The sequence below is a fragment of the Schistocerca serialis genome, chromosome 6 (assembly GCF_023864345.2).
Source record: "Schistocerca serialis cubense isolate TAMUIC-IGC-003099 chromosome 6, iqSchSeri2.2, whole genome shotgun sequence".
NCBI lineage: Eukaryota > Metazoa > Arthropoda > Insecta > Orthoptera > Acrididae > Schistocerca > Schistocerca serialis.
The window spans coordinates 409,191,046-409,218,926 of NC_064643.1; the positions used below are offsets into that span (position 1 = coordinate 409,191,046).

A 27,881-nucleotide genomic window follows, 5' to 3' on the forward strand; every position below is an offset into this window, starting at 1 on the left:
GAGAGATTAAAAGATTGCCGGAGTGTGCGCAGTCGAGGACACTCCAGCAAAATGTGGCCGACCGTCAGCCGGGACCCACACTGACACAAGGGGGGATCCTCCCGACGCAAGAGATGGCCGTGCGTCAGGTACGTATGGCCGATGCGCAGCCGACACAGGACTACCGAGTCCCTGCGAGAAGCCCGCAGGGAGGAACGCCACACATCGGTCGTCTCCTTGACAGCCCGCAGTTTATTCGGGGCTGTCATGCCACGCCACTCAGCAGCCCACATCCCAAGTACCTTACGGCGCAACACCAGCTGCTGGTCGCGAGCCGTAAGGCCGATCTCCAAAGCTGGGGCGTCTATCGCCCCTTTGGCCAGCCTGTCTACACGTTCGTTCCCTGGGATGCCAACATGACCGGGCGTCCAAACCAGGACCACTGAACCACCAGAACGGGCAATGGCGGAAACAGCCTCCTGAATGGAGGACACCAGAGGAGAGGAGGGATAGCAGCGGTCGATGGCCTGAAGGCTGCTCAGGGAGTCACTGCAGATGACAACGGACCTACCTGAGCAGAAACGCATGTGCTCAAGAGCGCGCAAGATGGCCACCAGCTCTGCAGTAAAAATACTGCAGCCAGCCGGCAAGGAGCGTTGCTCAATATGGTCAGAGTGAGCAAAGGCGTAGGCAGTGCGACCATCAACCAGGGAACCATCAGTGTAGACAGGCTCACAGCCCGGAAATGATTCGAGGAGCGCAAGAAAACGGCGACGGAGGGCCACAGGCGGAACCGAGTCCTTAGGGCCCTGTGCCAAATCCAGACGGACAGACGGCCGGGACAAACACCAGGGAGGCGTAGGTGTATGGACCCGGAAGGGAGGCAGAAGAGGGAATGACCCCAGTTCTGACAGCAGGGACTGGACACGGACAGCTACTGAAAGCCCAGACCTAGGTCGCCGTTCGGGCAGATGGAGGACCATGGCAGGGAAAAGCAGGCGACGATTGGGATGGCCTGGCGAGCAATGCACGTGGACAGCATAGTCGGCGAGCAGTCGATGGCGGCGAAACCGCAGCGGGGGAACCCCGGCCTCCACCAGTAAACTATCCACGGGGCTCGTACGAAAAGCGCCAGTTGCAAGCCGGACCCCACAGTGGTGTATGGGGTCTAACAACTTCAACACTGAGGGTGACGCAGACCCATAGGCCAGGCTCCCATAATCAAGCCGGGACTGCACAAGGGCTCTGTACAATTGCAGTAGCGTGCAGCGATCTGCACCCCAAGACGTGTGGCTAAGGCAGCGGAGGGCGTTGAGGTGCCGCCAGCATTTTTGCTTCAGCTGAGTAACATGAGGAACCCATGTGAGCCGGGCATCAAACACGAGTCCCAAGAAGCGGCAAGTGTCCACCACGTCAAGCAGGTGGCCGTCGAGGTAAAGTTCAGGATGAGGGTGGACCGTCCGACGCCTGCAGAAGTGCATAACCCGAGTCTTGGCAGCAGAGAACTGAAAACCATGAGCCAGAGCCCATGATGCTGCCTTGCGAACGGCGACTTGCAACCTGCGTTCGGCGACTCCCGTAGTCGTGGAGCTAAATGAGATGCAGAAGTCGTCGGCATACAAAGAAGGAGACACCGACGACCCCACTGCTGCAGCCAGACCATTAATGGCCACTAGAAATAACGAGACGCTCAACACCGAGCCCTGCGGGACCCCATTTTCCTGTATATAAGAGGAACTAGAGGTGGCACCGACTTGCACCCGGAAAGAGCGGCGCAATAAAAAGCTTTGAAGAAAAGCCGGGAGCCGACCACGAAGACCCCACCCATGCAACGTGGCGAGGATGTGATGCCTCCATGTGGTGTCATACGCCTTCCGCAGATCGAAAAATACAGCAACAAGGTGCTGACGTCGGGCAAAAGCCGTACGGACAGCAGATTCCAGCCGCACCAAATTGTCCACTGCAGACCGGCCCCGACGGAAGCCACCCTGGGATGGAGCGAGGAGGCCGCGCGACTCAAGGACCCAACACAAACGCCGCCCCACCATACGTTCGAGCAATTTGCACAAAACGTTGGTGAGGGTAATGGGACGATAGCTGTCCACCGCCAGTGGGTCCGCACCGGGCTTCACGATGGGGACAATAAGACCCTCTCGCCATTGCGACGGGAACACGCCCTCGTTCCAAATGCGGTTAAAGATGGCGAGGATGTGTCTCTGGCAGTCCCTGGAGAGATGCTTCAGCATCTGCGCATGGATGCAGTCCGGTCCTGGTGCTGTATCAGGGCAATCGGCGAGGGCAGCGAGGAGTTCCCTCTCGCTGAAAGGAGCATTGTATGTTTCATAATGACGCGTGTGGAATGAGAACGGCGTCCGCTCGGCTCGCTCCTTTAGAGAGCGAAAGGCGGGGGGATAGGATGCAGTCGCAGAGCTCTGAGCAAAGTGCGCGGCTAGCCGTTCAGCAATGGCGGCAGCGTCCGTGCAGACAGCGCCGTCCAAGGAGAGCCCAGGGACTCCCACAGGGGTCTGGGAGCCATAAATCCGCCGGATACGGGACCACACGTGCGAGGACGAGACACGGGAGCCCAGGGAGGAGACGTACCTCTCCCAGCACTCCTGCTTACGCCGTGCAATAAGGCGACGGGCAAAGGCACGGAGCCTCTTAAAGGCGATGAGGGTCTCCAGAGACGGGTGCCGCCTATGACGCTGGAGAGCCCGCCTACGGTCGCGAATAGCCTCAGCAATCTCCGGCGACCACCAGGGGACAGCCTTCCGCCGAGGGAGGACAGAGGAACGGGGGATGGTAGCCTCAGCCGCTGAAACGATGGACGTGGTTAAAACACGGACCACCTCGTCAATGTCACCCTGTGGGGGAGACGCAATGGTTACAGCGGAAGTAAAAGCTGGCCAGTCAGCCCTGTGGAAAGCCCAGCGGGGCAAGCGCCCAGAAGAATGACACTGTGGCAGTGACAAATAGATGGGAAAATGGTCACTACCACACAGGTCAGGATGCACCCTCCAGTGGAGGGATGGGACAAGTCCAGGGCTGCAAATAGAGAGATCGATGGCCGAGAACGAGCCATGGGCCACACTGAAATGCGTGGGAGCACCGGTGTTTAAGAGGCTAAGGTCGAGCTGAGCCAACACATGCTCCACGGCCCGACCACGATCATCGGAGACAGTCCCACCCCATAGAGGGTTGTGGGCATTGAAATCGCCCAGCAGCAAAAAAGGTGGCGGCAGTTGTGCTATCAGAGCAGCCAGGACATGCTGCGCGACAGTACCATCAGGTGGAAGGTAAATACTGCAGACGGTGATAGCCTGTGGCGTCCACACCCGAACAGCGACAGCCTCTAAAGCTGTTTGTAGAGGTACAAACTCGCTGTGAAGAGAGTTCAGGACATATATGCAGACGCCACCAGACACCCTTTCGTAAGTTGCCCGGTTCTTAAAATAACCCCGATAGCCACGGAGGGCGGGGGTTCGCATTGCTGGAAACCAAGTTTCCTGCAGAGCAATGCAAAGGAAAGGATGACGGCAGATAAGTTGGCGGAGCTCAGCTAAATGGTGGAAGAAACCGCTGCAGTTCCACTGGAGGATGGTACTGGCCATTGCTGGGAAAGGCGTGACGGGACGGGGAAGGCAGATTACGCCACTGGGTCACCCGCTGCCTCCAAGTGAGCACCTGTGCCAGTGCTTTCCATGGCGTCGGAGGGACTGGCGAGATCGAGGTCCTCAGCGGACGCCAGGATCTCCACCTCGTCCTCAGACGCAGAGGTTGAAGGTTGCGGTGGGACAGGTGCCACCGCAATGTCAGGATGCTTGGGAGCCTTTTTCTTCAACGGCTTCGCACGCTGTGCCTTGGGAGGGTCTGGCTGGGAGGGCCCCACTGGGTCAGTCTCAGGGACGGACGACGACCGTGAAGCCCTATGACCAGCGACTGGTTGTTGCTTCAAAACTTTGCGGGTATCCGCTTTGACACTGGGCAAAGCCTGGGAAGGGAGGGCCCCAAGGGACCCCTTCCTGGCTAGAGTAGCCGAAGAAGCCCTACGCTTCTCCGGCTGGGAAGGGGGGACGAATGTCCCCGATGGTTGGGGTGGTGTCGCTCCTGGAGTAGATGGAGCAACAGAGGGCGAAGGGCTCCCCACAACCAAGGGGGCCGGGTCATTTTGACATAGCCGAGAGGCAACAGTACGTGACGACACGGGAGAGGATCGGACCGCTGTTGCAGCAGCGGCATAGGTGGATGTCATGGGCACAGGATGGAGCCGCTCATATTTCCGCCGTGCCTCTGTGTAGGTCAGGCGGTCCAGGGTCTTATATTCCATTATCTTCCTTTCCTTCTGGAAGATCCGACAGTCCGGTGAGCAGGGGGAATGGTGTTCTCCACAGTTAACACAGACGGGAGGCGGAGCACATGGAGTATCAGGATGCGAAGGACGTCCGCAATCCCGACACGTGATGCTGGAAGTACAGCGAGATGACATGTGCCCGAACTTCCAGCATTTAAAACACCGCATCGGAGGAGGGATATATGGTTTCACATCACAACGGTAAACCATCACCTTAACCTTTTCGGGTAAGACATCACCCTCAAAGGCCAAGATGAAGGCACCGGTGGCTACCTGATTATCCCTCGGACCCCGATGGACGCGCCGGACGAAGTGAACACCTCGTCGTTCGAGGTTGGCGCGTAATTCATCGTCGGACTGCAGAAGAAGATCCCTATGGAATATAATACCCTGGACCATGTTGAGACTCTTATGTGGCGTGATGGTAACTGAAACATTCCCCAACTTGTCACAATTGAGCAACCTCCGTGACTGGGCAGAGGATGCCGTTTTGATGAGCACAGAGCCAGAGCGCATCTTGGACAAGCCCTCCACCTCCCCGAACTTGTCCTCTAAATGCTCCACAAAAAACTGGGGCTTGGTCGACACGAACGATTCTCCATCAACCCGCGTACACACAAGGTACCGGGGTGAATATTCGCCACTGCCTTCTTTAGCAAGACGTTCCTCCCATGGAGTAGCTAGGGAGGGAAACGATCTCTGATCCAATTTCTTCCCGTTGAGGTTAGACCTCGATCGCTTAGAGACTGCTGGTGGAGGCCCACCAGCGATAGATGATGTACCACGCTTCATTGCGGGTCATCCGCCCTGATGCCACCTACTCCGACCAAGGGCCCTCCCCACGGGCGCCACCCAGCCACAGCAAAGGCCACCTGGCAGGATGCCCGTTGCCGGGAGTCCCGATGCCCCAGGGAGATGGGCATCTACTCCTTGGCATACGTGGGGAGTGAACGGCGCAGGCATCAGTAGAGCGATCCCTGTGTTGTCAGGGGGCTACAACCAAGAGGGTACATGGCGACCCCACCACAACGGACTGGCTACCGTGCTGGATCTTAGGTGCAAAAATGGCCAAGGTCGTCGTCACAGTTAAAAGAAACACTGCAGAGTGCAGCGTGGTAATCGCCCAAGAGATCGAAAACGAGCGGGACACCATTGCAACGACGAGAAAGACGGCTATAGGTCTAATTGCACGAAGGATACAGTGCACCATGTAAGGTGCCCTTCCCCAATTGGCTCGCTCTTCGGAATAATTTAGATAGATGGAGGTCAAACCCGAGAGGGGACCATCACATAAGGCCGAAACGTTTGAGACTCCTGTTAGTCGCCTCTTACGACAGGCAGGAATACCGCGGGCCTATTCTAACCCCCGAACCCGCAGGGGGTTTTAGTTTATGGAGAAGTAGTATAAATTGAGGTTTGCCAATAATCTTAGTACTATCAGAGGTGAGTTGGAATTTCAGTGGGGTTTCAAGTAATCTGAAGGCTTTCAGATTTTCACAATACCATATTTGCATGAAACTGATGTATTTCTAGGCCCATTTCTATCTGTTGGGACTGGGAATATTCAAATATCTACAAATGTCTCAAATCAGGTTTTCTGCCTATCCAGACCTCTTCACCTCTTTAGTGGGAGACCAAGTTCTTTTTAAAAATATAGTGCTACTAAACCTGCTTCTTGCCAGAATCACAAAGGCTTATACAGTAAGCACTCAAACTATTGAACTCTAATCTTATTTCCCTCTTTCTTTAATTTTCAATTACTCTGATTCTTCCTTTTGGCAACACCACTTTGTTCCAGCACGTTTAACTTTTCTCATGTGAGATCCTTCCCACCATTAAGAAATTTCTCGGAGCATCATTGACACACCTATGTGTGGAATACACATTCCCCCACCCCATTTTTCTTTCAACAGTTTCTCAAATCTGATTAGTAATGTGTCTGACTTATTTCAGGTGATGCTGAATGTTTCCCTTAATCATCAATTAAGGCAAGGAAATACTTAACACCACCGAAATGGTTTACACAGGTCCACACAAATACTAGGTCAATATTTTCTATCTGTGTAGTAGCAATTCCATAGCTCCCCCCCCCCCCCCCCCTCCTGTTCAAGTGCCCTAATGAAGTATTTCCTTGCTCTAATTAATGATATTTCAAGCAAAGTGTTAATCATGTAAGTAAAATTCAAGGGCCATTAATAATCATATGCAGAAATGGAAATTAGGGGAACAAATGTACATTGCACACAATAAATAAAAACATGTCGATATCTTGTCACAAATATGTCTTCTGAAATAGCGTGGCCAATTTAGCTGGCAATTTATTGCTACTCTGCTGAATCAGCTCATACATCTCATTTATTAAAGATGGAGTCTTAACTAGATTCTTCGGCATATTGTAAGTCTGATATGCCACTAAAGCAAATAAACAGAATGGAAATTTTTATTATTTTTTTATATGACAGTAGATTGGTACTTAACTGTGATGTATTCTCTAAGAGTCATCAGACACATTTATCTGGTGTTTCAGAAGATACTTGCAATATCATTTTTGTAACATGTACGTAGAGTCTGTCCACACTAAATCTGCTTACCACATGTTTCTTACAATGAATGTCCAGTGTCAATGGAGAATGTGCGATTCTTTCTGGTTACACACTAAAAGTTTAGGGTGGAAATTGTGTGCCTACTGAATAGCACGTTCCTAAATTGGTCTAATACATTATTGGGTTTAATACATTTTCCCTGGCACTTAATATTAGTAAACATTTGTTCATCACATCTTCCCTGCCTGTGGTGAACTATCTCACAAGCCTGCCCACCCTGTGCTGTCTGCCACCATCATGCAGCAATGCTATTCAATCACTGATGGCATATCCTCTGCGTTAGGCCTAGAGGTCTAGTGGCAAAACGTGCATGAAAACAAATGAATCACAATATCAAATTCTAGTCAGACCACATGGCATTTTCAGTCTGCCTTTTACTTAGACTTCACCTCTCAATTACATGAAGATTTACCATAATGACACAAGGTTCGGATTCCAAATTAAACTTTAGGCTCCTCATTGAGGTAGGATTACTAACGTAGGTTAGAAACTCTCCAGTCAGAACGTGGGAGCAAACTGAAAAACTTGCACCAGGTATTTCTGCCATACAGATTAACAACAACAACATAGAAGCAGGTAAGGAATGACAGAAAACGTAAAAACAAATGAAAACTATATTTCTGAACTTAAGAATTCAGTTTATGAGATAAGTAAGGACAATCATCCACTCAAACTAGCATTAACTGAGTTATATGTGTTAAATGTTTGATGTAAAATTTGTCATATATCTACAAACAAGTTGTTGTGTACATCAGAAAATAAAAATACTTACCGTACTGAGTTATGCTGGTGAAAGCCGGGCGAAAGGATCGACGAGACTTATGATAGCTGCCACTGAAGAAATCACACCAAGTACACCAACTGTACCAGGATTTAATCTGATGTAGCCCAGAGCAGACATTGGAATAAAGAAGTCACAACCATTTTTCACTGTGTCAATAACAACATCCTTGTGTTCTTGCACAAACTTAATTACAGAGAGTTTATCTGTTGCAGGCTTTCTGTAATAATCAGGGCTACCCATGCGTTTAAGTCCTATACAGTTATGAGTCTCATATTTCACAATCTGCAGTATCTCATAAACATCCCGCACTAAATTCATGACAATAGAGTACAGCCAATACTTATTTGCAACTTGATTCCATTTGGCACTGTTGATATTTAACACGCCTGTTCTGCCAAACCAAAGAATATGGTCAGCCAACAAGTACAAGGCATTAGCAATTCTGGACAGTGTACAAGTTATCCTCAGGGTCAAATCAGGATATTGCACAGATGACAAAGCCCCGTAAAGCACATCCAAACACCTGCCCAAACGCAACACTGCAAAGTAAAAAATAAACAAAATCAAGAACAATGGGTATAAATTTAAAGCCTCGGTGACTGTTCATGTTTATTACAAAATGGAAAATAATTTAGTTTCCAAAAGTCTAGATTCTCAGGGTGGGAGGGGGGCAAAAGGGAAAGAGGAAAACAAAAAATAGTAATTTTAGGCTTTCATCCAGTCCGTGTACAGTTACATGCCAGAATTTAATATTAAATTTAAAATTTATGTTATAAAATGACATGCAATTAATATCACATATTGAAAATATTAACCATAAGGCATTGCAAATGAATCCTACATTCATCACACGATCATATAAAACCCCTAGCAAAATAAGGTACTGTCAGACCAATAACATTGTATCACATATGGCTGTAATGTAACTGAACAACCTATGCTTAATAGTTTAGTGGCTAATATTCAATTGTATAAAAAGTCACTTTGAGCTAATCTGAGCCCACATAAACATAAAACAGAAGTCCATAAATAACCTGCATCTCTAAGCTCAAAGAGTAGCCTTACAGGGCATTAGGCACTGTCTGAATGTATTGAAACTAATATAGAACATTCTGCTACTATTGCCAGCAATAATGTTCATGGTGAGAGACTTCTTTAGCTTTATGGGACTGACATAGTAGCATGTAGTTAGAGGTACATTTCTTACATGTTGCAAGGATATTTATTCCTCAATTCCCTGGACTACAAAATTATATTCCCATTACCGTGGTAAAATAAAGTACAAGTCATGTTCTGGTCATATTATCTGATAGGTGTATTTGCAAATCACATGATGGGCATTTATGGGAACAATAAAGATCTGATTAAATTGTCATCAGAGGATGAACTATGCAGGAAGATAAGGTGTTAGTGGACCATGCCAGAATTGTGGCTGTCCGAAACAAATGAGGTATTGTTAATAGCCCCAAAAGTGACTGGAGCATCAGAGCAGACTATTGGCCATATCACTCAACATTACTTCAAGAGAAGATACCATGGGAAATGGAGTGGTATCCTGGAAACTACATCTTGTAGTGATCCTTTTCATATTCATATATCAAACCATTGATCAAGTACATGATACAGCTTTCATCAAATACATACATGACAAGGAAAGACACATAAACAAGTGACAAGTGTACATTATACAATAACGATAAAATTCTCTATAGCTTCCTGCTGCATCAAATGGTTTAAAATCCACAAGCTCTCAGCCAAATACTCCTTGGTCATTGTCAAGTAGCGACTGTCTTTTGGCTACTGCTTCCATTCTTATACAACCACACTGCGTTCTGTGACATCAGTGATGCTCACTCCAGTGCCATAAGATAATGTTTTTGTTGCACATCTGCTGTGCCCGCTTCAACCTTCCGATGGCCGGGTCCTAAACCGTGCTTAGATTCACACTGCCATTTTTAATAAGAATGTGGTCACAATTTTTTTCTCTATCTTTTCTTTATTACACTAGCCCAGAAATTATTAGCCCATGCAATAATGGATGTCTTGTCAAATGTAATATGATATCCGTTTCCTGTGGTATGTTCTGCTCTCACTGATTTCAGGGTACCCAAGGTGAAAGCATCTCACATGTTCTACACAGCACTGTTCAATACCACACGCAATTTGCGCGCGCGCGCGCGCACACACACACACACACACACACACACACACACACACACACACACACACACACACACACACACACACACTGATGACCAAATCAATTTTTATGCTGGCTAATTTTTCCTGTTACTGAGCCACAGAATTGCAAAAGTGCTACCTTCTTAGAGTCCTCCTCAGGGTTCTCCTGCTTAAGTGTTTTTGGAATGATGGCTTGCAAATCTGGTGGTTGTTGAAGTTGTTTTCCTTGAATACTTTCCATAAGTGGCTCAGTTCCTTTGCCAGGTTTTCAGTGTCTGACATGGTTTCCACTCGATGCACCAAGGACCTCAGAAAAGAATGTTTCTGTGACAGATGGTAACAGCTGTTAGCATACAGGTATTGCCCCTGTGTGGGTGTGTTTCTGATAAACATTGTGGCTGAGGCACCCATTTGCATTACAGCAGATGATGACATCAAGGAATGTTAAAGCACAAATTGTCTACCTCCTCCTTGAATTTGGTGCTGTCATGGATGTTGTTGACATGGTCCAAGAATTCTCCCAGCTTTTCATGTTCATGAATGCAGCCAACAAACACGTCATCGATGTAATGATAAAAAGCAACTACACTTTACAGGAGCTGTGTCCAGGTCGACGTCCTCAAAGTATTCCACACACAATTGGGTATAACTGGAGCTACGCCATTTGTCTGGTGAAAATAGTCTCCAAGCAACAACGTCAGAATGTACTTAAATAAATCCACAACAGTGCCGTCAAATAACAAAGCACGTATATAGAATCTACTATGGGAATGCGCTTGAATAATAACACCACACCAAAGCTGATCATAGTATCTCCTTATCCAAGACAGGCATTTTATTTGACCGATGAAGTTAGTCATGTTCTTTGTGTAGCCCACACAGTGACCAACTTGTGAAGTAGTGAGGCTGGCCAGATGTATCATGAGTCAGTAATTCAATTGTGCTCATGATGGGATGTACAGATGTGTTGTTCTTGTGAACATTTGGAAGGCGATATTACGTAGGTGGCCATGTTGCCCAAGGGAGGAGATTTTTAATGGCACTCTTCCAGTGAAGACTTCTTGAGAGTCGAGGTTTTCCTTACTGGAAACTCACCCACACAGACCAATATCTGCATGCTAACAACTATCATCATTCATTGCAAAAACATTATGTTCTGAGGATCTTGATGCATCAAGCAAAAGGTATCTTTGATGCTGAAAACCTGGCAAAGGAAGTGAGTCACTTAGAGAAAGTATTCAAAGAAAACAGCTACAACAACCACCAGATTTCACAACTCGTCTTTCTAAAAACATGTAAGCAGAAGGACCCCAAAGAGGACTCAAAGAGGGCTGCATTTTTGTCATTATGTGGCTCAGTAACAGGAAAGATTAGCTGGATCCTAACAAGCATAAAATCGTCTCCAGAGTTCCAGCAAAAATTCGACAACTCATGAAGCCTGTGAGAGAGAATGTAGGCCTAAAAAATCCAGAGTAAAGAGAATACCATGCAAGTGTGGACAGTTTTGTCTGCTAGAGTGTGCCTACTATTGAACAGCACTGTGTAGAACATGAGAGATGTTTTCACCTTCACCCTCAGCAATCAGCAATAACAAAGCATGCTTTAGAAAACTGACATATTGAATTTGACAATACATCTCTTACTACACAGACTAAGTTTCTGGCATAGCACAATTAAAAAAGCAATTAAGATAAAAATTTGTGACAACGCCCTCAATAAGGATTGTGGCCTGCAGGTAAGCACAGCTTGGGGCCTTGCCATCCAAAGGTTGAAGTGAGCGCTGTAGGTGCGCAATGGAAACTAACTTTTATGTTATTGAAGCAAGCACCGATGACATCACATGCCATGCCATAAGGATGGCAGCAACATATACATCTACACCAGCATCTACGTGGATACTCTGCAAATTACATTTAAGTGCCTGGCAGAGGGTTCATCGAACCACCTTCACAATTATCTATTATTCCAATCTTGTACAGCATGCGGAAAGAACTAACACCTATACCTTTCTGTATGAGCTCTGACTTCCCTATTTTATCATGGTGATTGTTTCTCCCTATGTAGGTTGGTGTCAACAAAATATTTTCTCATTCAGAGGAGGAAGTTGGTGATTGGAATTTTGTGAGAAGATTCTGTCGCAACGAAATACGCCTTTCTTTTAATGTTGTTGTTGTTGTTGTGGTCTTCAGTCCTGAGATTGGTTTGATGCAGCTCTCCATGCTACTCTATCCTGTGCAAGCTTCTTCATCTCTCAGTACCTACTGCAACCTACTTCCTTCTGAATCTGCTTAGTGTATTCATCTCTTGGTCTCCCCCTACGATTTTTACCCTCCACGCTGCCCTCCAATACTAAATTTGTGATCCCTTGATGCCTCAGAACATGTCCTACCAACCGATCCCTTCTTCTGGTCAAGTTGTGCCACAAACTTCTCTTCTCCCCAATCCTATTCAATACTTCCTCATTAGTTATGTGATCTACCCATCTAATCTTCAGCATTCTTCTGTAGCACCACATTTCGAATGCTTCTATTCTCTTCTTGTCCAAACTATTTATCGTCCATGTTTCACTTCCATACATGGCTACACTCCATACAAATACTTTCAGAAATGACTTCCTGACACTTAAATCTACACTCGATGTTAACAAATTTCTCTTCTTCAGAAACGCTTTCCTTGCCATTGCCAGTCTACATTTTATATCCTCTCTACTTCGACCATCATCAGTTAATTTGCTCCCCAAATAGCAAAACTCCTTTACTACTTTAAGTGTCTCATTTCCTAATCTAATACCCTCAACATCACCCGACTTAATTCGACTACATTCCATTATCCTCGTTTTGCTTTTGTTGATGTTCATCTTATATCCTCCTTTCAAGACACTGTCCATTCCGTTCAACTGCTCTTCCAAGTCCTTTGCTGTCTCTGACAAAATTACAATGTCATCGGCGAACCTCAATGTTTTTATTTCTTCTCCATGGATTTTAATACCTACTCCGAATTTTTCTTTTGTTTCCTTTACTGCTTGCTCAATATACAGATTGAATAACATTGGGGAGAGGCTACAACCCTGTCTTACTCCCTTCCCAACCACTGCTTCCCTTTCATGCCCCTCGACTCTTATAACTGCCATCTGGTTTCTGTAAAAATTGTAAATAGCCTTTCGCTCCCTGTATTTTACCCCTGCCACCTTTAGAATTTGAAAGAGAGTATTCCAGTTAACATTGTCAAAAGCTTTCTCTAAGTCTACAAATGCTAGAAACGTATCTTTTAATGATGTCGAGCAAATCCTGTGTCATTTCAGTACCACTGTTTCCCATATTTCGCGATAATACAAAAAGTGCTGCCCTCCTTTGAACTTTTTTGATGTGCTCTGTCAGTCCTATGTGGTAAGGATCCCACACTGCACAGCAGTATTCTAAAAGAGGACGGACAAGTGTAGTGTACGCAGTCTCCTTAGTAGATCTGTTTCATTTTCTAAGTGTCCTGCTAATAAAACGAGTCTTTGGTTAGCCTTCCCCACATTTTCTGCGTGTTCCTTCCAAATTAAGTTGTTCATAATTGTAATTCCTAGATATTTTGTTGAATTTACAGCCTTTAGATTCGGATGCCTTATCGTGTAACCGAAGTTTAACAAATTACTTTTAACACTCATGTGGATGACCTCACACTTTTCGTTATTTAGGGTCAACTGCCAATTTTCACACCATTCCGATATCTTTTCCAAATCATTTTGTAATTTGTTTTGATCTTCTGATGACTTGTATTAGACGATAAACGACAGCGTCATCCACAAACAACCTACGACGGCAGCTCAGATTGTCTCCCAAATCATTTATATAGATAAGGAACAGCGAAGGGCCTATAATGCTACATTGGGAAACACCAGAAATCACTTCTGTTTTATTCAATGACTATCCATCTATTGCTATGAACTGTGACCTCTCTGACAGGAAATCACAAATCCAGTCACATAACAGAGACGATATTCCATAAGCACGCAATTTCACTACAAGCCGCTTGTGTTGTACAGTGTCAAAAGCTTTCCGGAAATCCAGAAATACGGAATCAATCTGAAATCCCTTGTCAATAGCACTCAACATTTCATGTGAATAAAGAGATAGTTGTGTTTCACAAGAACAATGGTTTCCAATCCATGTTGACTGTGTCAATGGACCGTTTTCTTCGAGGTAATTCATAATGTTCGAACACAATACATGTTCCAAAATCCTGCTGCATATTGACATTAATGATATGGCCCTGTAATTAAGTGGATTACTCCTAGTACCTTTCTTGAATATTGGTATGACCTGTGCAACTTTCCAGTCTTTGGGTACAGATCTTTCATCGAGCGAACGGTTGTAAACTATTGTCAAATATGGAGCTAATGCGTCAGCATATTCTGAGAGGAACCTATCTGGTATACAGTCTGGACCAGAAGACTCGCTTTTATTAAGTGATTTAAGTTGCTTCACTACTCTGAGGATATTTACTTCTACGTTACTCATGTTGGCAGCTGTTCTCGATTCGAATTCTGCAATATTTACTTTGTCTTCTTTTGTGAAGGCTTTTCGGAAGGGTGTGTTTAGTAACTCTACTCTGGCAGCACTGTCTTCGACAGTATCTCCATTGCTATCGTGCAGAGAAGCCATCAATTGTTTCTTGCCGCTAACATACTTCACATACAACCAGAAACTCTTTGGATTTTCTGCCAGGTTTTGAGACAAAGTTTAGTTGTGGAAACTGTTATAAGCACCTCGCATTGAAGCTCGCGCTAAATTTCGAGCTTCTGTGAAAGACGGCCAATCTTGGGGATTTTGCACCTGTTTAAATTTGGCATGTTTATTTTGTTGTTTCTGCAACAGTGTTCAGACCCAGTTTGAGTACCATGTATGATCAGCTCCGTCATTTGTTAATTTATTTGGTGTAAATCTCTCAACTGCTGCCGATGCTATTTCTTTTAATTCAAGCAACATCTGGTCTACACTTATATTGTTAATTTGGAAGGAGTGGAGATTGTTGCTCAGGAAGGCATCAAGTGAATTTTTATCTGCTTTTCTTTAAATAGGTATATTTTTCGTTGTGAGCAGTCAGGTGGTTAGACAGAGGCAGCAGAGAGGTGGGAGTATCAGAAAAGGGGTGAAGCAGATAATGAGAGTCTTACGGGACGAAAGTTAATTCGTCACAATTTTTTGTTGTGCCTTACTGGCTGAAAGCTAATTTGTGATGGTCTTTTTGTTGTGCCTATCTGTGGCTCAGCATCTCTGCTATATGGTGAGTAGCAAGTTTCCTTTTCACAATATCATTACACAGCCAAATACACATAAAAGGTACAGTAAATATTGTTCTTGTGTTTTCACTAACAACAACTGGTTTACGAGTGCCATTTCATCCTCATGCCGGAAAAGAGAAGACACTTTTCAGTTGCTGTGGTTAGGCCAAAGGGAGGAATGACATCTGCTTGAATATTCTGTCCAGAAGTTAGTTTCATTGAAGGTTATTAAAAATGTAACATACCTCTGGCCCAAAAATATTATGACCAGTGAAGTTAAATTCTAAGATGGTGACAGAACAAGTTACAGACATGTCATTCCACATCAAGTGGTCTAGGCTCCTCACTCTACCTTCTTGGATTTAGCTGAATTGGCAAAGTTTTAGGTTCTCCTGTGGACTGCTTGTTGAGATACAGCTACTCATTTGAGCCCATACTATGAGCACTGGGATTTCATCAACTTTCAGACCTAATATATCTCTTTGCTGTCTCCCCCCCCCCCCCCCCATGAAACATGGACCTTGCCATTGGTGGGGAGGCTTGCATGCCTCAACAATACAGATAGCCGTACTGTACGTGCAACCACAACGGAGTGGTATCTGTTGAGAGGCCAGACAAACATGTGGTTCCTGAAGAGGGGCAGCAGCCTTTTCAGTAGTTGCAGGGGCAACAGTCTGGATGATTGACTGACCTGGCCTTGTAACACTAACCAAAATGGCCTTGTTGTTCTGGTACTGCGAACGGCTGAAAGCAAGGGGAAACTACAGCCGTAATTGTTCCCGAGGGCATGCAGCTTTACTATATGATTAAATGATGATGGCGTCCTCTTGGGTAAAATATTCCGGAGGTAAAATAGTTCCCAGATTCGGATCTCCGGGCAGGGACTACTCAGGAGGACCTTGGTATCAGGAGAAAGAAAACTGGTGTTCAACGGATCGGAGTGTGGAATGTCAGATCCCTTAATCGGACAGGTAGGTTAGAAAATTTAAAAAGGGAAATGGATAGGTTAAAGTTAGATATAGTGGGAATTAGTAAGGTTCGGTGGCAGGAGGATAAAGACATTTGGTCAGGTGAATACAGGGTTATAAATACAAAATCAAATAGGGGTAATGCAGGAGTAGGTTTAATAATGAATAAAAAAATAGGAGTGTGGGTAAGCTACTACAAACAGCTTAGTGAACACATTATTGTGGCCAAGATAGACACGAAGCCCACGCCTACTACAGTAGTACAAGTTTATATGCCAACTAGCTCTGCAGATGATGAAGAAATTGATGAAATGTATGACGAGATAAGAGAAATTATCCAGGTAGTGAAGGGAGACGAAAATTTAATAGTCATGGGTGACTGGAATTCGAGAGTAGGAAAAGGGAGAGAAGGAAACGTAGTAGGTGAATATGGATTGGGGCTAAGAAACGAAAGAGGAAGCCGCCTGGTAGAAGCATAACTTAATCATAGCTAACACTTGGTTTAAGAATCATGAAAGAAGGTTGTATACATGGAAGAACCCTGGAGATACTAATAGGTATCAGATAGATTATATAATGGTAAGACAGAGATTTAGGAACCAGGTTTTAAATTGTAAGACATTTCCAGAGGTAGATGTGGACTCTGACCACAATCTATTGGTTATGAACTGTAGATTAAAACTGAAGAAACTGCAAAAAGGTGGGAATTTAAGGAGATGGGACCTGGATAAACTGAAAGAACCAGAGGTTGTACAGAGTTTCAGGGACAGCATAAGGGAACAATTGACAGGAATGGGGGAAAGAAATACAGTAGAGGAAGAATGGGCAGCTTTGAGGGATGAAATAGTGAAGGCAGCAGAGGATCAAATAGGTAAAAAGACAAGGGATAGTAGAAACCCATGGGTAACAGAAGAAATATTGAATTTAATTGATGAAAGCAGAAAATATAAAAATGCAGTAAATGAAGCAGGCAAAAAGGAATACAAACGTCTCAAAAATGATATCGACAGGAAGTGCAAAATGGCAAAGCAGGGATCGCTAGAGGACAAATGTAAGGATGTAGAGGCTTATCTCACTATGGGTGAGATAGACACTGCCTACAGGAAAATTAAAGACATCTTTGGAGATAAGAGAACGACTTGTATGAATATCAAGAGCTCAGATGGAAACCCAGTTCTAAGCAAAGAAGGGAAAGCAGAAAGGTGGAAGGAGTATATAGAGGGTCTATACAGGGGCGATGTTCTTGAGGACAATATTATGGAAACGGAAGAGGATGAAGATGAAATGGGAGATATGATACTGTGTGAAGAGTTTGACAGAGCACTGAAAGACCTGAGTCGAAACAAGGCCCCCGAAGTAGATAACATTCCATTAGAACTACTGACGGCCTAGGGAGAGCCAGCCCTGACAAAACCCTACCATCTGGTGAGCAAGATGTATGAGACAGGCGAAGTACCCTCAGACTTCAAGAAGAATATAATAATTCCAATCCCAAAGAAAGCAGAATTTTGTGTCGAATTGTTTGTGCTCTCTGTAGATTAGTTCAGACGTTCTTTGCACAACAGTTTTTAGCATGGATAGGGACTGCATCTGCTGTGTTCGGATGCAGGATGAGTTGGCATCCCTTCGCTCCCTGCCGCCGTTGGATAAGCAGCTGCAGCAGCAAGTCATATACTCTTAGCTCACTTATTTGTTATGTAGTTTAGTTCTTAATTTCTTTGCGTGTTTTTGGCATTTGCATTGTTTAATTCATAAATTTCGGGCGTATTGTAGTATTTGAGAGTTGTAGCATCGCGTTTTAGTACCCGGATAGTGTAAAATCACGTAGTCTCCTTCCGCCGCCGAGCAGTGTGTCAGCAGTGCACAAGTAGCAGCATTATTGCATTTACTAGGCAATCTTGTATTTTAATAACCGTTTAAATTTTGTGTCGAATTGTTTGTGCTCTCCGTAGATTAGTTCAGACGTCCTTTGCACAACAGTTTTAGCATGGATACGGACTGCAACTGCTGTGTTCGGATGCAGGCTGAGTTGGCATCCCTTCGCTCCCAGCTTCAGGCAGTGTTGGCTTCGGTCACACAGCTTGAGGCTGTTGCCAATGGGCATCACTGTGAGGGTCCGGATGGGGGTTTGTTGGGGATGGCCAGCTCGTCCCACGCATCCCCCGATCGGACTACGACTGTGGCTGTCCGGGATACTGCCCACATTGAGGCTGATCCCTCACCTGTGGTAGAGTGGGAGGTCGTCTCGAGGTGTGGCAGGGGGCGAAAGACATTCCGGAGGGCTGAACGGAAGGCCTCTCCAGTTTGTCTGACGAACCGGTTTCAGGCTCTGTCTCAGGCTGATACTGATCTTCGGCCGGACATGGCTGCTTGTCCTGTTCCAGAGGTTGCCCCTCAGTCTGCAAGATCCGGGCGGTCGCAGAGGGTGGGCTTACTGGTAGTTGGGAGCTCCAACGTCAGGCGCGTAATGGGCCCCTTAGGGATATGGCAGCAAGAGAGGGGAAGAAAACCAATGTGCACTCCGTGTGCATACCGGGGGGGGGAGTCATTCCAGATGTGGAAAGGGTCCTTCCGGATGCCATGAAGGGTACAGGGTGCACCCATCTGCAGGTGGTCGCTCATGTCGGCACCAATGATGTGTGTCGCTATGGATCGGAGGAAATCCTCTCTGGCTTCCGGCGGCTATCTGATTTGGTGAAGACTGCCAATCTCGCTAGCAGGATGAAAGCAGAGCTCACCATCTGCAGCATCGTCGACAGGACTGACTGCGGACCTTTGGTACAGAGCCGAGTGGAGGGTCTGAATCAGAGGCTGAGACGGTTCTGCAGCCGTGTGGGCTGCAGATTCCTCGACTTGCGCCAAAAGGTGGTGGGGTTTCGGGTTCCACTGGATAGGTCAGGAGTCCACTACACGCAACAAGCGGCTACACGGGTAGCAGGGGTTGTGTGGCGTGGACTGGGCGGTTTTTTAGGTTAGATGGCCTCAGGCAAGTACAGAAAGGGCAGCAGCCTCAAAGGGAGTGGAGCAAAGTCAGGACATGCGGGGGCCAAGCAGGAATCTGTATTGTAATTGTAAACTGTCGAAGCTGCATTGGTAAAGTACTGAAACTTCAACTGCTGATAGAAAGCACCAAAGCTGAAATCGTTATCGGTACAGAAAGCTGGCTGAAGCCAGAGATAAATTCTGCCGAAATTTTTACAAAGGCACAGACGGTGTTTAGAAAGGATAGATTGCATGCAACTGGTGGTGGCGTGTTTGTCGCTGTTAGTAGTAGTTTATCCTGTAGTGAAGTAGAAGTGGATAGTTCCTGTGAATTATTATGGGTGGAGGTTACACTCAACAACTGAGCTAGGTTAATAGTTGGCTCCTTTTACCGACCTCCCGACTCAGCAGCATTAGTGGCAGAACAACTGAGAGAAAATTTGGAACACATTTCAAATAAATTTTCTCAGCATGTTATAGTCTTAGGTGGAGATTTCAATTTACCAGATATAGACTGAGACACTCACATGTTTAGGACGGGTGGTAGGGACTGAGCATCGAGTGACATTATACTGAGCGCACTACCTGAAAATTACCTCAAGCAATTAAACAGAGAACCGACTCGTGGAGATAACATCTTGGACCTACTGATAACAAACAGACCCGAACTTTTCGACTCTGTATGTACAGAACCCCCCCCATGAACCATGGACCTTGCCGTTGGTGGGGAGGCTTGCGTGCCTCAGCGATACAGATAGCCGTACCGTAGGTGCAACCACAACGGAGGGGTATCTGTTGAGAGGCCAGACAAACGTGTGGTTCCTGAAGAGGGGCAGCAGCCTTTTCAGTAGTTGCAAGGGCAACAGTCTGGATGATTGACTGATCTGGCCTTGTAACAATAACCAAAACGGCCTTGCTGTGCTGGTACTGCGAACGGCTGAAAGCAAGGGGAAACTACAGCTGTAATTTTTCCCGAGGGCATGCAGCTTTTCTCTATGGTTAAGTGATGATGGCGTCCTCTTGGGTAAAATATTCCGGAGGTAAAATAGTCCCCCATTCGGATCTCCGGGCGGGGACTACTCAAGAGGATGTCGTTATTAGGAGAAAGAAAACTGGCGTTCTACGGATCGGAGCGTGGAATGTCAGATCCCTTAATCGGGCAGGTAGGTTAGAAAATTTAAAAAGGGAAATGGATAGGCTGAAGTTAGATATAGTGGGAATTAGTGAAGTTCGGTGGCAGGAGGAACAAGACTTCTGGTCAGGTGACTACAGGGTTATAAACACAAAATCAAATAGGGGTAATGCAGGAGTAGGTTTAATAATGAATAGGAAAATAGGAATGCGAGTAAGCTACTACAAACAGCATAGTGAACGCATTATTGTGTCCAAGATAGATACGAAGCCCACACCTACTACAGTAGTACAAGTTTATATGCCAACTAGCTCTGCAGATGACGAAGAAATTGAAGAAATGTATGATGAAATAAAAGAAATTATTCAGATTGTGAAGGGAGACGAAAATTTAATAGTCATGGGTGACTGGAATTCGAGTGTAGGAAAAGGGAGAGAAGGAAACATAGTAGGTGAATACGGATTGGGGGACAGAAATGAAAGAGGAAGCCGCCTGGTAGAATTTTGCACAGAGCACAACATAATCATAACTAACACTTGGTTTAAGAATCATGAAAGAAGGTTGTATACATGGAAGAACCCTGGAGATACTAAAAGGTATCAGATAGATTATATAATGGTAAGACAGAGATTTAGGAACCAGGTTTTAAGTTGTAAGACATTTCCAGGGGCAGATGTGGACTCTGACCACAATCTATTGGTTATGACCTGTAGATTAAAACTGAAGAAACTGCAAAAAGGTGGGAATTTAAGGAGATGGGAACTGGATAAACTAAAAGAACCAGAGGTTGTACAGAGATTTAGGGAGAGCATAAGGGAGCAACTGACAGGAATGGGGGAAATAAATACAGTAGAAGAAGAATGGGTAGCTTTGAGGGATGAAGTAGTGAAGGCAGCAGAGGACCAAGTAGGTAAAAAGACGAGGGCTAGTAGAAATCCTTGGGTAACAGAAGAAATATTGAATTTAATTGATGAAAGGAGAAAATATAAAAATGCAGTAAGTGAAACAGGCAAAAAGGAATACAAACGTCTCAAAAATGAGATCGACAGGAAGTGCAAAATGGCTAAGCAGGGATGGCTAGAGGACAAATGTAAGGATGTAGAGGCCTATCTCACTAGAGGTAAGATAGATACCGCCTACAGGAAAATTAAAGAGACCTTTGGAGATAAGAGAACGACTTGTATGAATATCAAGAGCTCAGATGGAAACCCAGTTCTAAGCAAAGAAGGGAAAGCAGAAAGGTGGAAGGAGTATATAGAGGGTCTATACAAGGGCGATGTACTTTAGGACAATATTATGGAAATGGAAGAGGATGTAGATGAAGATGAAATGGGAGATATGATACTGCGAGAAGAGTTTGACAGAGCACTGAAAGACCTGAGTCGAAACAAGGCCCCCGGAGTAGACAATATTCCAGTGGAACTACTGACGGCCGTGGGAGAGCCAGCCCTGACAAAACTCTACCATCTGGTGAGCAAGATGCATGAGACAGGTGAAATACCCTCAGACTTCAAGAAGAATATAATAATTCCAATCCCAAAGAAAGCAGGTGTTGACAGATGTGAAAATTACCGAACTATCAGTTTAATAAGTCACAGCTGCAAAATACTAACACGAATTCTTTACAGACGAATGGAAAAACTAGTAGAAGCCAACCTCGGGGAAGATCATTTTGGATTCCGTAGAAACACTGGAACACATGAGGCAATACTGACCTTACGACTTATCTTAGAAGAAAGATTAAGGAAAGGCAAACCTACGTTTCTAGCATTTGTAGACTTAGAGAAAGCTTTTGACAATGTTGACTGAAATACTCTCTTTCAAATTCTAAAGGTGGCAGGGGTAAAATACAGGGAGCGAAAGGCTATTTACAATTTGTACAGAAACCAGATGGCAGTTATAAGAGTCGAGGGACATGAAAGGGAAGCAGTGGTTGGGAAGGGAGTAAGACAGGGTTGTAGCCTCTCCCCGATGTTGTTCAATCTGTATATTGAGCAAGCAGTAAAGGAAACAAAAGAAAAATTCGGAGTAGGTATTAAAATTCATGGAGAAGAAATAAAAACATTGAGGTTTGCCGATGACATTGTAATTCTGTCAGAGACAGCAAAGGACTTGGAAGAGCAGTTGAATGGAATGGACAGTGTCTTGAAAGGAGGATATAAGATGAACATCAACAAAAGCAAAACAAGGATAATGGAATGTAGTCTAATTAAGTCGGGTGATGCTGAGGGAATTAGATTAGGAAATGAGGCACTTAAAGTAGTAAAGGAGTTTTGCTATTTGGGGAGCAAAATAACTGATGATGGTCGAAGTAGAGAGGATATAAAATGTAGGCTGGCAATGGCAAGGAAAGCGTTTCTGAAGAAGAGAAATTTGTTAACATCCAGTATTGATTTAAGTGTCAGGAAGTCGTTTCTGAAAGTATTTGTATGGAGTGTAGCCATGTATGGAAGTGAAACATGGACGATAAATAGTTTGGACAAGAAGAGAATAGAAGCTTTCGAAATGTGGTGCTACAGAAGAATGATGAAGATTAGATGGGTAGATCACATAACTAATGAGGAAGTATTGAATAGGATTGGGGAGAAGAGAAGTTTGTGGCACAACGTGACCAGAAGAAGGGATCGGTTGGTAGGACATGTTCTGAGGCATCAAGGGATCACCAATTTAGTATTCGAGTGCAGCGTGGAGGGTAAAAATCGTAGAGGGAGACCAAGAGATGAATACACTAAGCAGATTCAGAAGGATGTAGGTTGCAGTAGGTACTGGGAGATGAAAAAGCTTGCACAGGATAGAGTAGCATGGAGAGCTGCATCAAACCAGTCTCAGGACTGAAGACCACAACAACAACAACATGTACAGAACAGGGAATCAGTGATCATAAGGCCGTTGCAGCATCCCTGAATATGGAAGTTAGTAGGAATATAAAAAAAGGGAGGAAGGTTTATCTGTTTAGCAAGAGTAATAGAAGGCATATTTCAGACTACCTAACAGATCAAAACGAAAATTTCTGTTCCGACACTGACAATGTTGAGAGTTTACGGAAATAGTTCAAGGCAATCGTAAAACGCGTTTTAGACAGGTACATGCCGAGTAAAACTGTGAGGGACGGGAAAAACCCACCGTGGTTCAACAACAAAGTTAGGAAACTACTGCGAAAGCAAAGAGAGCTTCACTCCAAGTTTAAACGCAGCCAAAACCTCTCAGACAAACAGAAGCTAAACAATGTCAAAGTTAGCGTAAGGAGGGCTATGCTTGAGGCGTTCAGTGAATTCGAAAATAAAATTCTATGTACCGACTTGGCAGAAAATCCTAGGAAGTTCTGGTCTTACGTTAAATCAGTAAGTGGCTCGAAACAGTATATCCAGACACTCCGGGATGATGATGGCATTGAAACAGAGGATGACGCGCGTAAAGCTGAAATACTAAACACCTTTTTCCAAAGCTGTTTCACAGAGGAAGACCGCACTGCAGTTCCTTCTCTAAATCCTCGCACAAACGAAAAAATGGCTGACATCGAAATAAGTGTCCAAGGAATAGAAAAGCAACTGGAATCACTGAATAGAGGAAAGTCCACTGGACCTGACGGGATACCAATTCGATTCTACACAGAGTACGCGAAAGAACTTGCCCCCCTTCTAACAGCCGTGTACCACAAGTCTCTAGAGGAACGGAAGGTTCCAAATGATTGGAAAAGAGCACAGGTAGTCCCAGTCTTCAAGAAGGGTCGTCGAGCAGATGCGCAAAACTATAGACCTATATCTCTGACATCGATCTTTTGTAGAATTTTAGAACATGTTTCTTGCTCGCGTATCATGTCGTTTTTGGAAACCCAGAATGTACTCTGTAGGAGTCAACATGGATTCCGGAAACAGCGATCATGTGAGACCCAACTCGCTTTATTTGTTCATGAGACCCAGAAAATATTAGATACAGGCTCCCGGGTAGATGCTATTTTCCTTGACTTCCGGAAGGCGTTCGATACAGTTCTGCACTGTCGCCTGATAAACAAAGTAAGAGCCTACGGAATATCAGACCAGCTGTGTGGCTGGATTGAAGAGTTTGTAGCAAACAGAACACAGCATGTTGTTATCAATGGGGAGACGTCTACAGACAAAGTAACCTCTGGCATGCCACAGGGGAGTGTTATGGGACCATTGCTTTTCACAATATATATAAATGACCTAGTAGATAGTGTCGGAAGTTCCATGCGGCTTTTCGCGGATGATGCTGCAGTATACAGAGAAGTTGCAGCATTAGGAAATTGTAGCGAAATGCAGGAAGATCTGTTGCGGATGGGCACTTGGTGCAGGGAGTGGCAACTGACCCTTAACATAGACAAATGTAATGTATTGCGAATACATAGAAAGAAGGATCCTTTATTGTATGATTATATGATAGCGGAACAAACACTGGTAGCAGTTACTTCTGTAAAATATCTGGGAGTATGCGTGCGGAACGATTTGAAGTGGAATGATCATATAAAATTAATTGTTGGTAAGGCGGGTGCCAGGTTGAGATTCATTGGGAGAGTCCTTAGAAAATGTAGTCCATCAACAAAGGAGGTGGCTTACAAAACACTCGTTCGACCTATACTTGAGTATTGCTCATCAGTGTGGGATCCGTACCAGATCGGGTTGTAGGAGGAGATAGAGAAGATCCAAAGAAGAGCGGCGCGTTTCGTCACAGGGTTATTTGGTAAGCGTGATAGCGTTACAGAGATGTTTAGCAAACTCAAGTGGCACACTCCGCAAGAGAGACGCTCTGCATCATGGTGTAGCTTGCTCGCCAGGTTTCGAGAGGGTGCGTTTCTGGATGATGTATTGAATATATTGCTTCCCCCTACTTATACCTCCCAAGGAGATCACAAATGTAAAATTAGAGAGATTCGAGCGTGTACGGAGGCTTTCAGACATTAGTTCCCGCGAACCATACGCGACTGGAACAGAAAAGGGAGGTAATGACCGTGGCACGTAAAGTGCCCTCCGCCACACACCGTTGGGTGGCTTGCGGAGTATAAATGTAGATGTAGATGTAGAAGCAGGTGCTGACAGATGTGAAAATTACCTAACTATCAGTTTAATAAGCCACGACTGCAAAATACTAACACGAATTCTTTACAGACGAATGGAAAAACTGGTAGAAGCCAACCTCGGGGAAGATCATTTTGGATTCTGTAGAAATGTTGGAACACGTGAGCCAATACTGACCCTACGACTTATCGTAGAAGAAAGATTAAGGAAAGGCAAACCTACGTTTCTAGCATTTGTAGACTTAGAGAAAGCTTTTGACATTGTTGATTTGAATACTCTCTTTCAAATTCTGAAGGTGGCAGGGGTAAAATACAGGGAGCAAAAGGCTATTTACAATTTGTACAGAAACCAGATGGCAGTTATAAGAGTCGAGGAGTATGAAAGGCAAGCAGTGGTTGGGAAGCGAGTGAGACAGGGTTGTAGCCTATCCGCGATGTTATTCAATCGGTATATTGAGCAAGCAATAAAGAAAACAAAAGAGAAGTTCGGAGTAGGTATTAAAATCCATGGAGAAGAAATAAAAACTTTGAGGTTCGCCGAGGACATTGTAATTCTGTCAGAGACAGCAAAGGACTTGGAAGAGCAGTTGAACAGAATGGAGAGTGTCTTGAAACGAGGGTATAAGATGAAAATCAACAAAAGCGAAACGAGGATAATGGAATGTAGTCAAGTTAACTCGGTTGATGCTGAGGGAATTAAATTAGGGGATGAGACACTTAAAGTAGTAACGGAGTTTTGCTATTTGGGGAGAAAATAACTGATGATGGTCGAAGTAGAGAGGATATAAAATGTAGACTGGCAATGGTAAGGAAAGCATTTCTGAAGAAGAGAAATTTGTTAACATCAAGTATGGATTTAAGTGTCAGGAAGTCGTTTCTGAAAGTATTTGTATGGAGTGTAGCCATGTATGGAAGTGAAACATGGACAATAAATAGTTTGGACAAGAAGAGAATAGAAGCTTTCGAAATGTGGTGCTACAGAAGAATGCTGAAGATAAGGTGGGTAGATCACGTAACTAATGAGGAGGTATTGAACAGAATTGGGGAGAACAGGAGTTTGTGGCACAACTTGACTAGAAGAAGGGATCAGTTGGTAGGACATGTTCTGAGGCATCAAGGGATCACCAATTTAGTATTGGTTAGAGGGACCCTCCCTTGGGCGAAACGATAAAATACCCGACGGCTTACCAGAGAGGACATTATCATCGTTGATAAAGAACGTCCGTCCTCAGAGACCAAAAACAGGAAAAGTTAACGTAATATTGGTAAACTGCAGGAGTATCCAGGGCAAGGTTCCTGAATTAGTATCTCTTATTGAAGGAAATAGTGCGCATATAGTATTAGGAACGGAAAGTTGGTTAAAACCGGAAGTGAACAGTAACGAAATCCTAGACACAGAATGGAATATATACCGCAAGGATAGGATAAACGCCAATGGTGGAGGAGTATTTATAGCAGTAAAGAATTCAATAATATCCAGTGAAGTTATTAGCGAATGCGAATGTGAAATAATCTGGGTTAAGTTAAGTATCAAAGGTGGGTCAGATATGATAGTCGGATGCTTCTATAGACCACCTGCATCAGCAACCGTAGTAGTTGAGCGCCTCAGAGAGAACCTGCAGAACGTCGTGAAGAAGTTTCGTGATCATACTATTGTAATAGGGGGAGACTTCAATCTACCAGGTATAGAATGGGATAGTCACACAATCAGATCTGGAGCCAGGGACAGAGACTCTTGTGACATTATCCTGACTGCCTTGTCCGAGAATTACTTCGAGCAGATAGTTAGAGAACCAACTCGTGAAGCTAACGTTTTAGACCTCATAGCAACAAATAGACCGGAACTTTTCGACTCCGTGAATGTAGAAGAGGGTATCAGTGATCATAAGTCAGTGGTTGCATCAATGACTACAAGTGTAATAAGAAATGCCAAGAAAGGAAGGAAAATATATTTGCTTAACAAGAGTGATAGGGCACAAATCGCAGAATATCTGAGTGACCACCATCAAACGTTCATTTCTGAGGAAGAGGATGTGGAACAAAAATGGAAAAAATTCAGAAACATCATCCAGTACGCCTTAGATAAGTTCGTACCGACTAAGGTCAAAGCGAGGGGAAAGATCCACCGTGGTATAACAATCATGTACGAAAGGTACTACGGAAACAAAGAAAGCTTCATCATAGGTTTAAGAGTAGTCGAATCATAGCTGATAAGGAAAAGCTGAACGAAGCGAAAAAGAGCGTAAAGAGAGCAATGAGAGAAGCATTCAACGAATTCGAACATAAAACATTGGTAAACAATCTAAACAAGAACCCTAAAAAGTTTTGGTCATATGTAAAATCGGTAAGCGCATCTAAATCCCCTATTCAGTCACTCGTTGACCACGATGGCACCGAAACAGAGGACGACCGAAGAAAGGCAGAAATACTGAATTCAGTGTTCCGAAACTGTTTCACTGCGGAAAATCGTAACACGGTCCCTGACTTCAGCCGTCGCACGGACGCCAAAATGGAAAATATTGAAATAAACGACATCGGAATTGAAAAACAACTGCTATCACTTAGTAGCGGAAAAGCATCCGGACCAGACGAGATACCCT

General features: G+C 44.8%; 1 protein-coding gene across 5 annotated transcripts in view; it reads right to left on the reverse strand.

Annotated features, from left to right (window-relative positions):
- LOC126484226 (peroxisomal membrane protein 11B) overlaps positions 1 to 27,881 on the reverse strand; it is a 135,153-nt gene that overhangs the window by 98,042 nt on the left and 9,230 nt on the right. For all 5 annotated transcript variants that reach the window (XR_007587826.1, XR_007587824.1, XR_007587825.1 and 2 more), the window contains exon 3: positions 7,706 to 8,256. Coding sequence is in view for 2 of the 5 variants with exons in the window: in XM_050107642.1 (XP_049963599.1) it covers positions 7,715 to 8,256 (542 nt within the window). In the remaining 3 variants the exon portion in view is untranslated. The remainder of the gene's footprint in view (positions 1 to 7,705; positions 8,257 to 27,881) is intronic.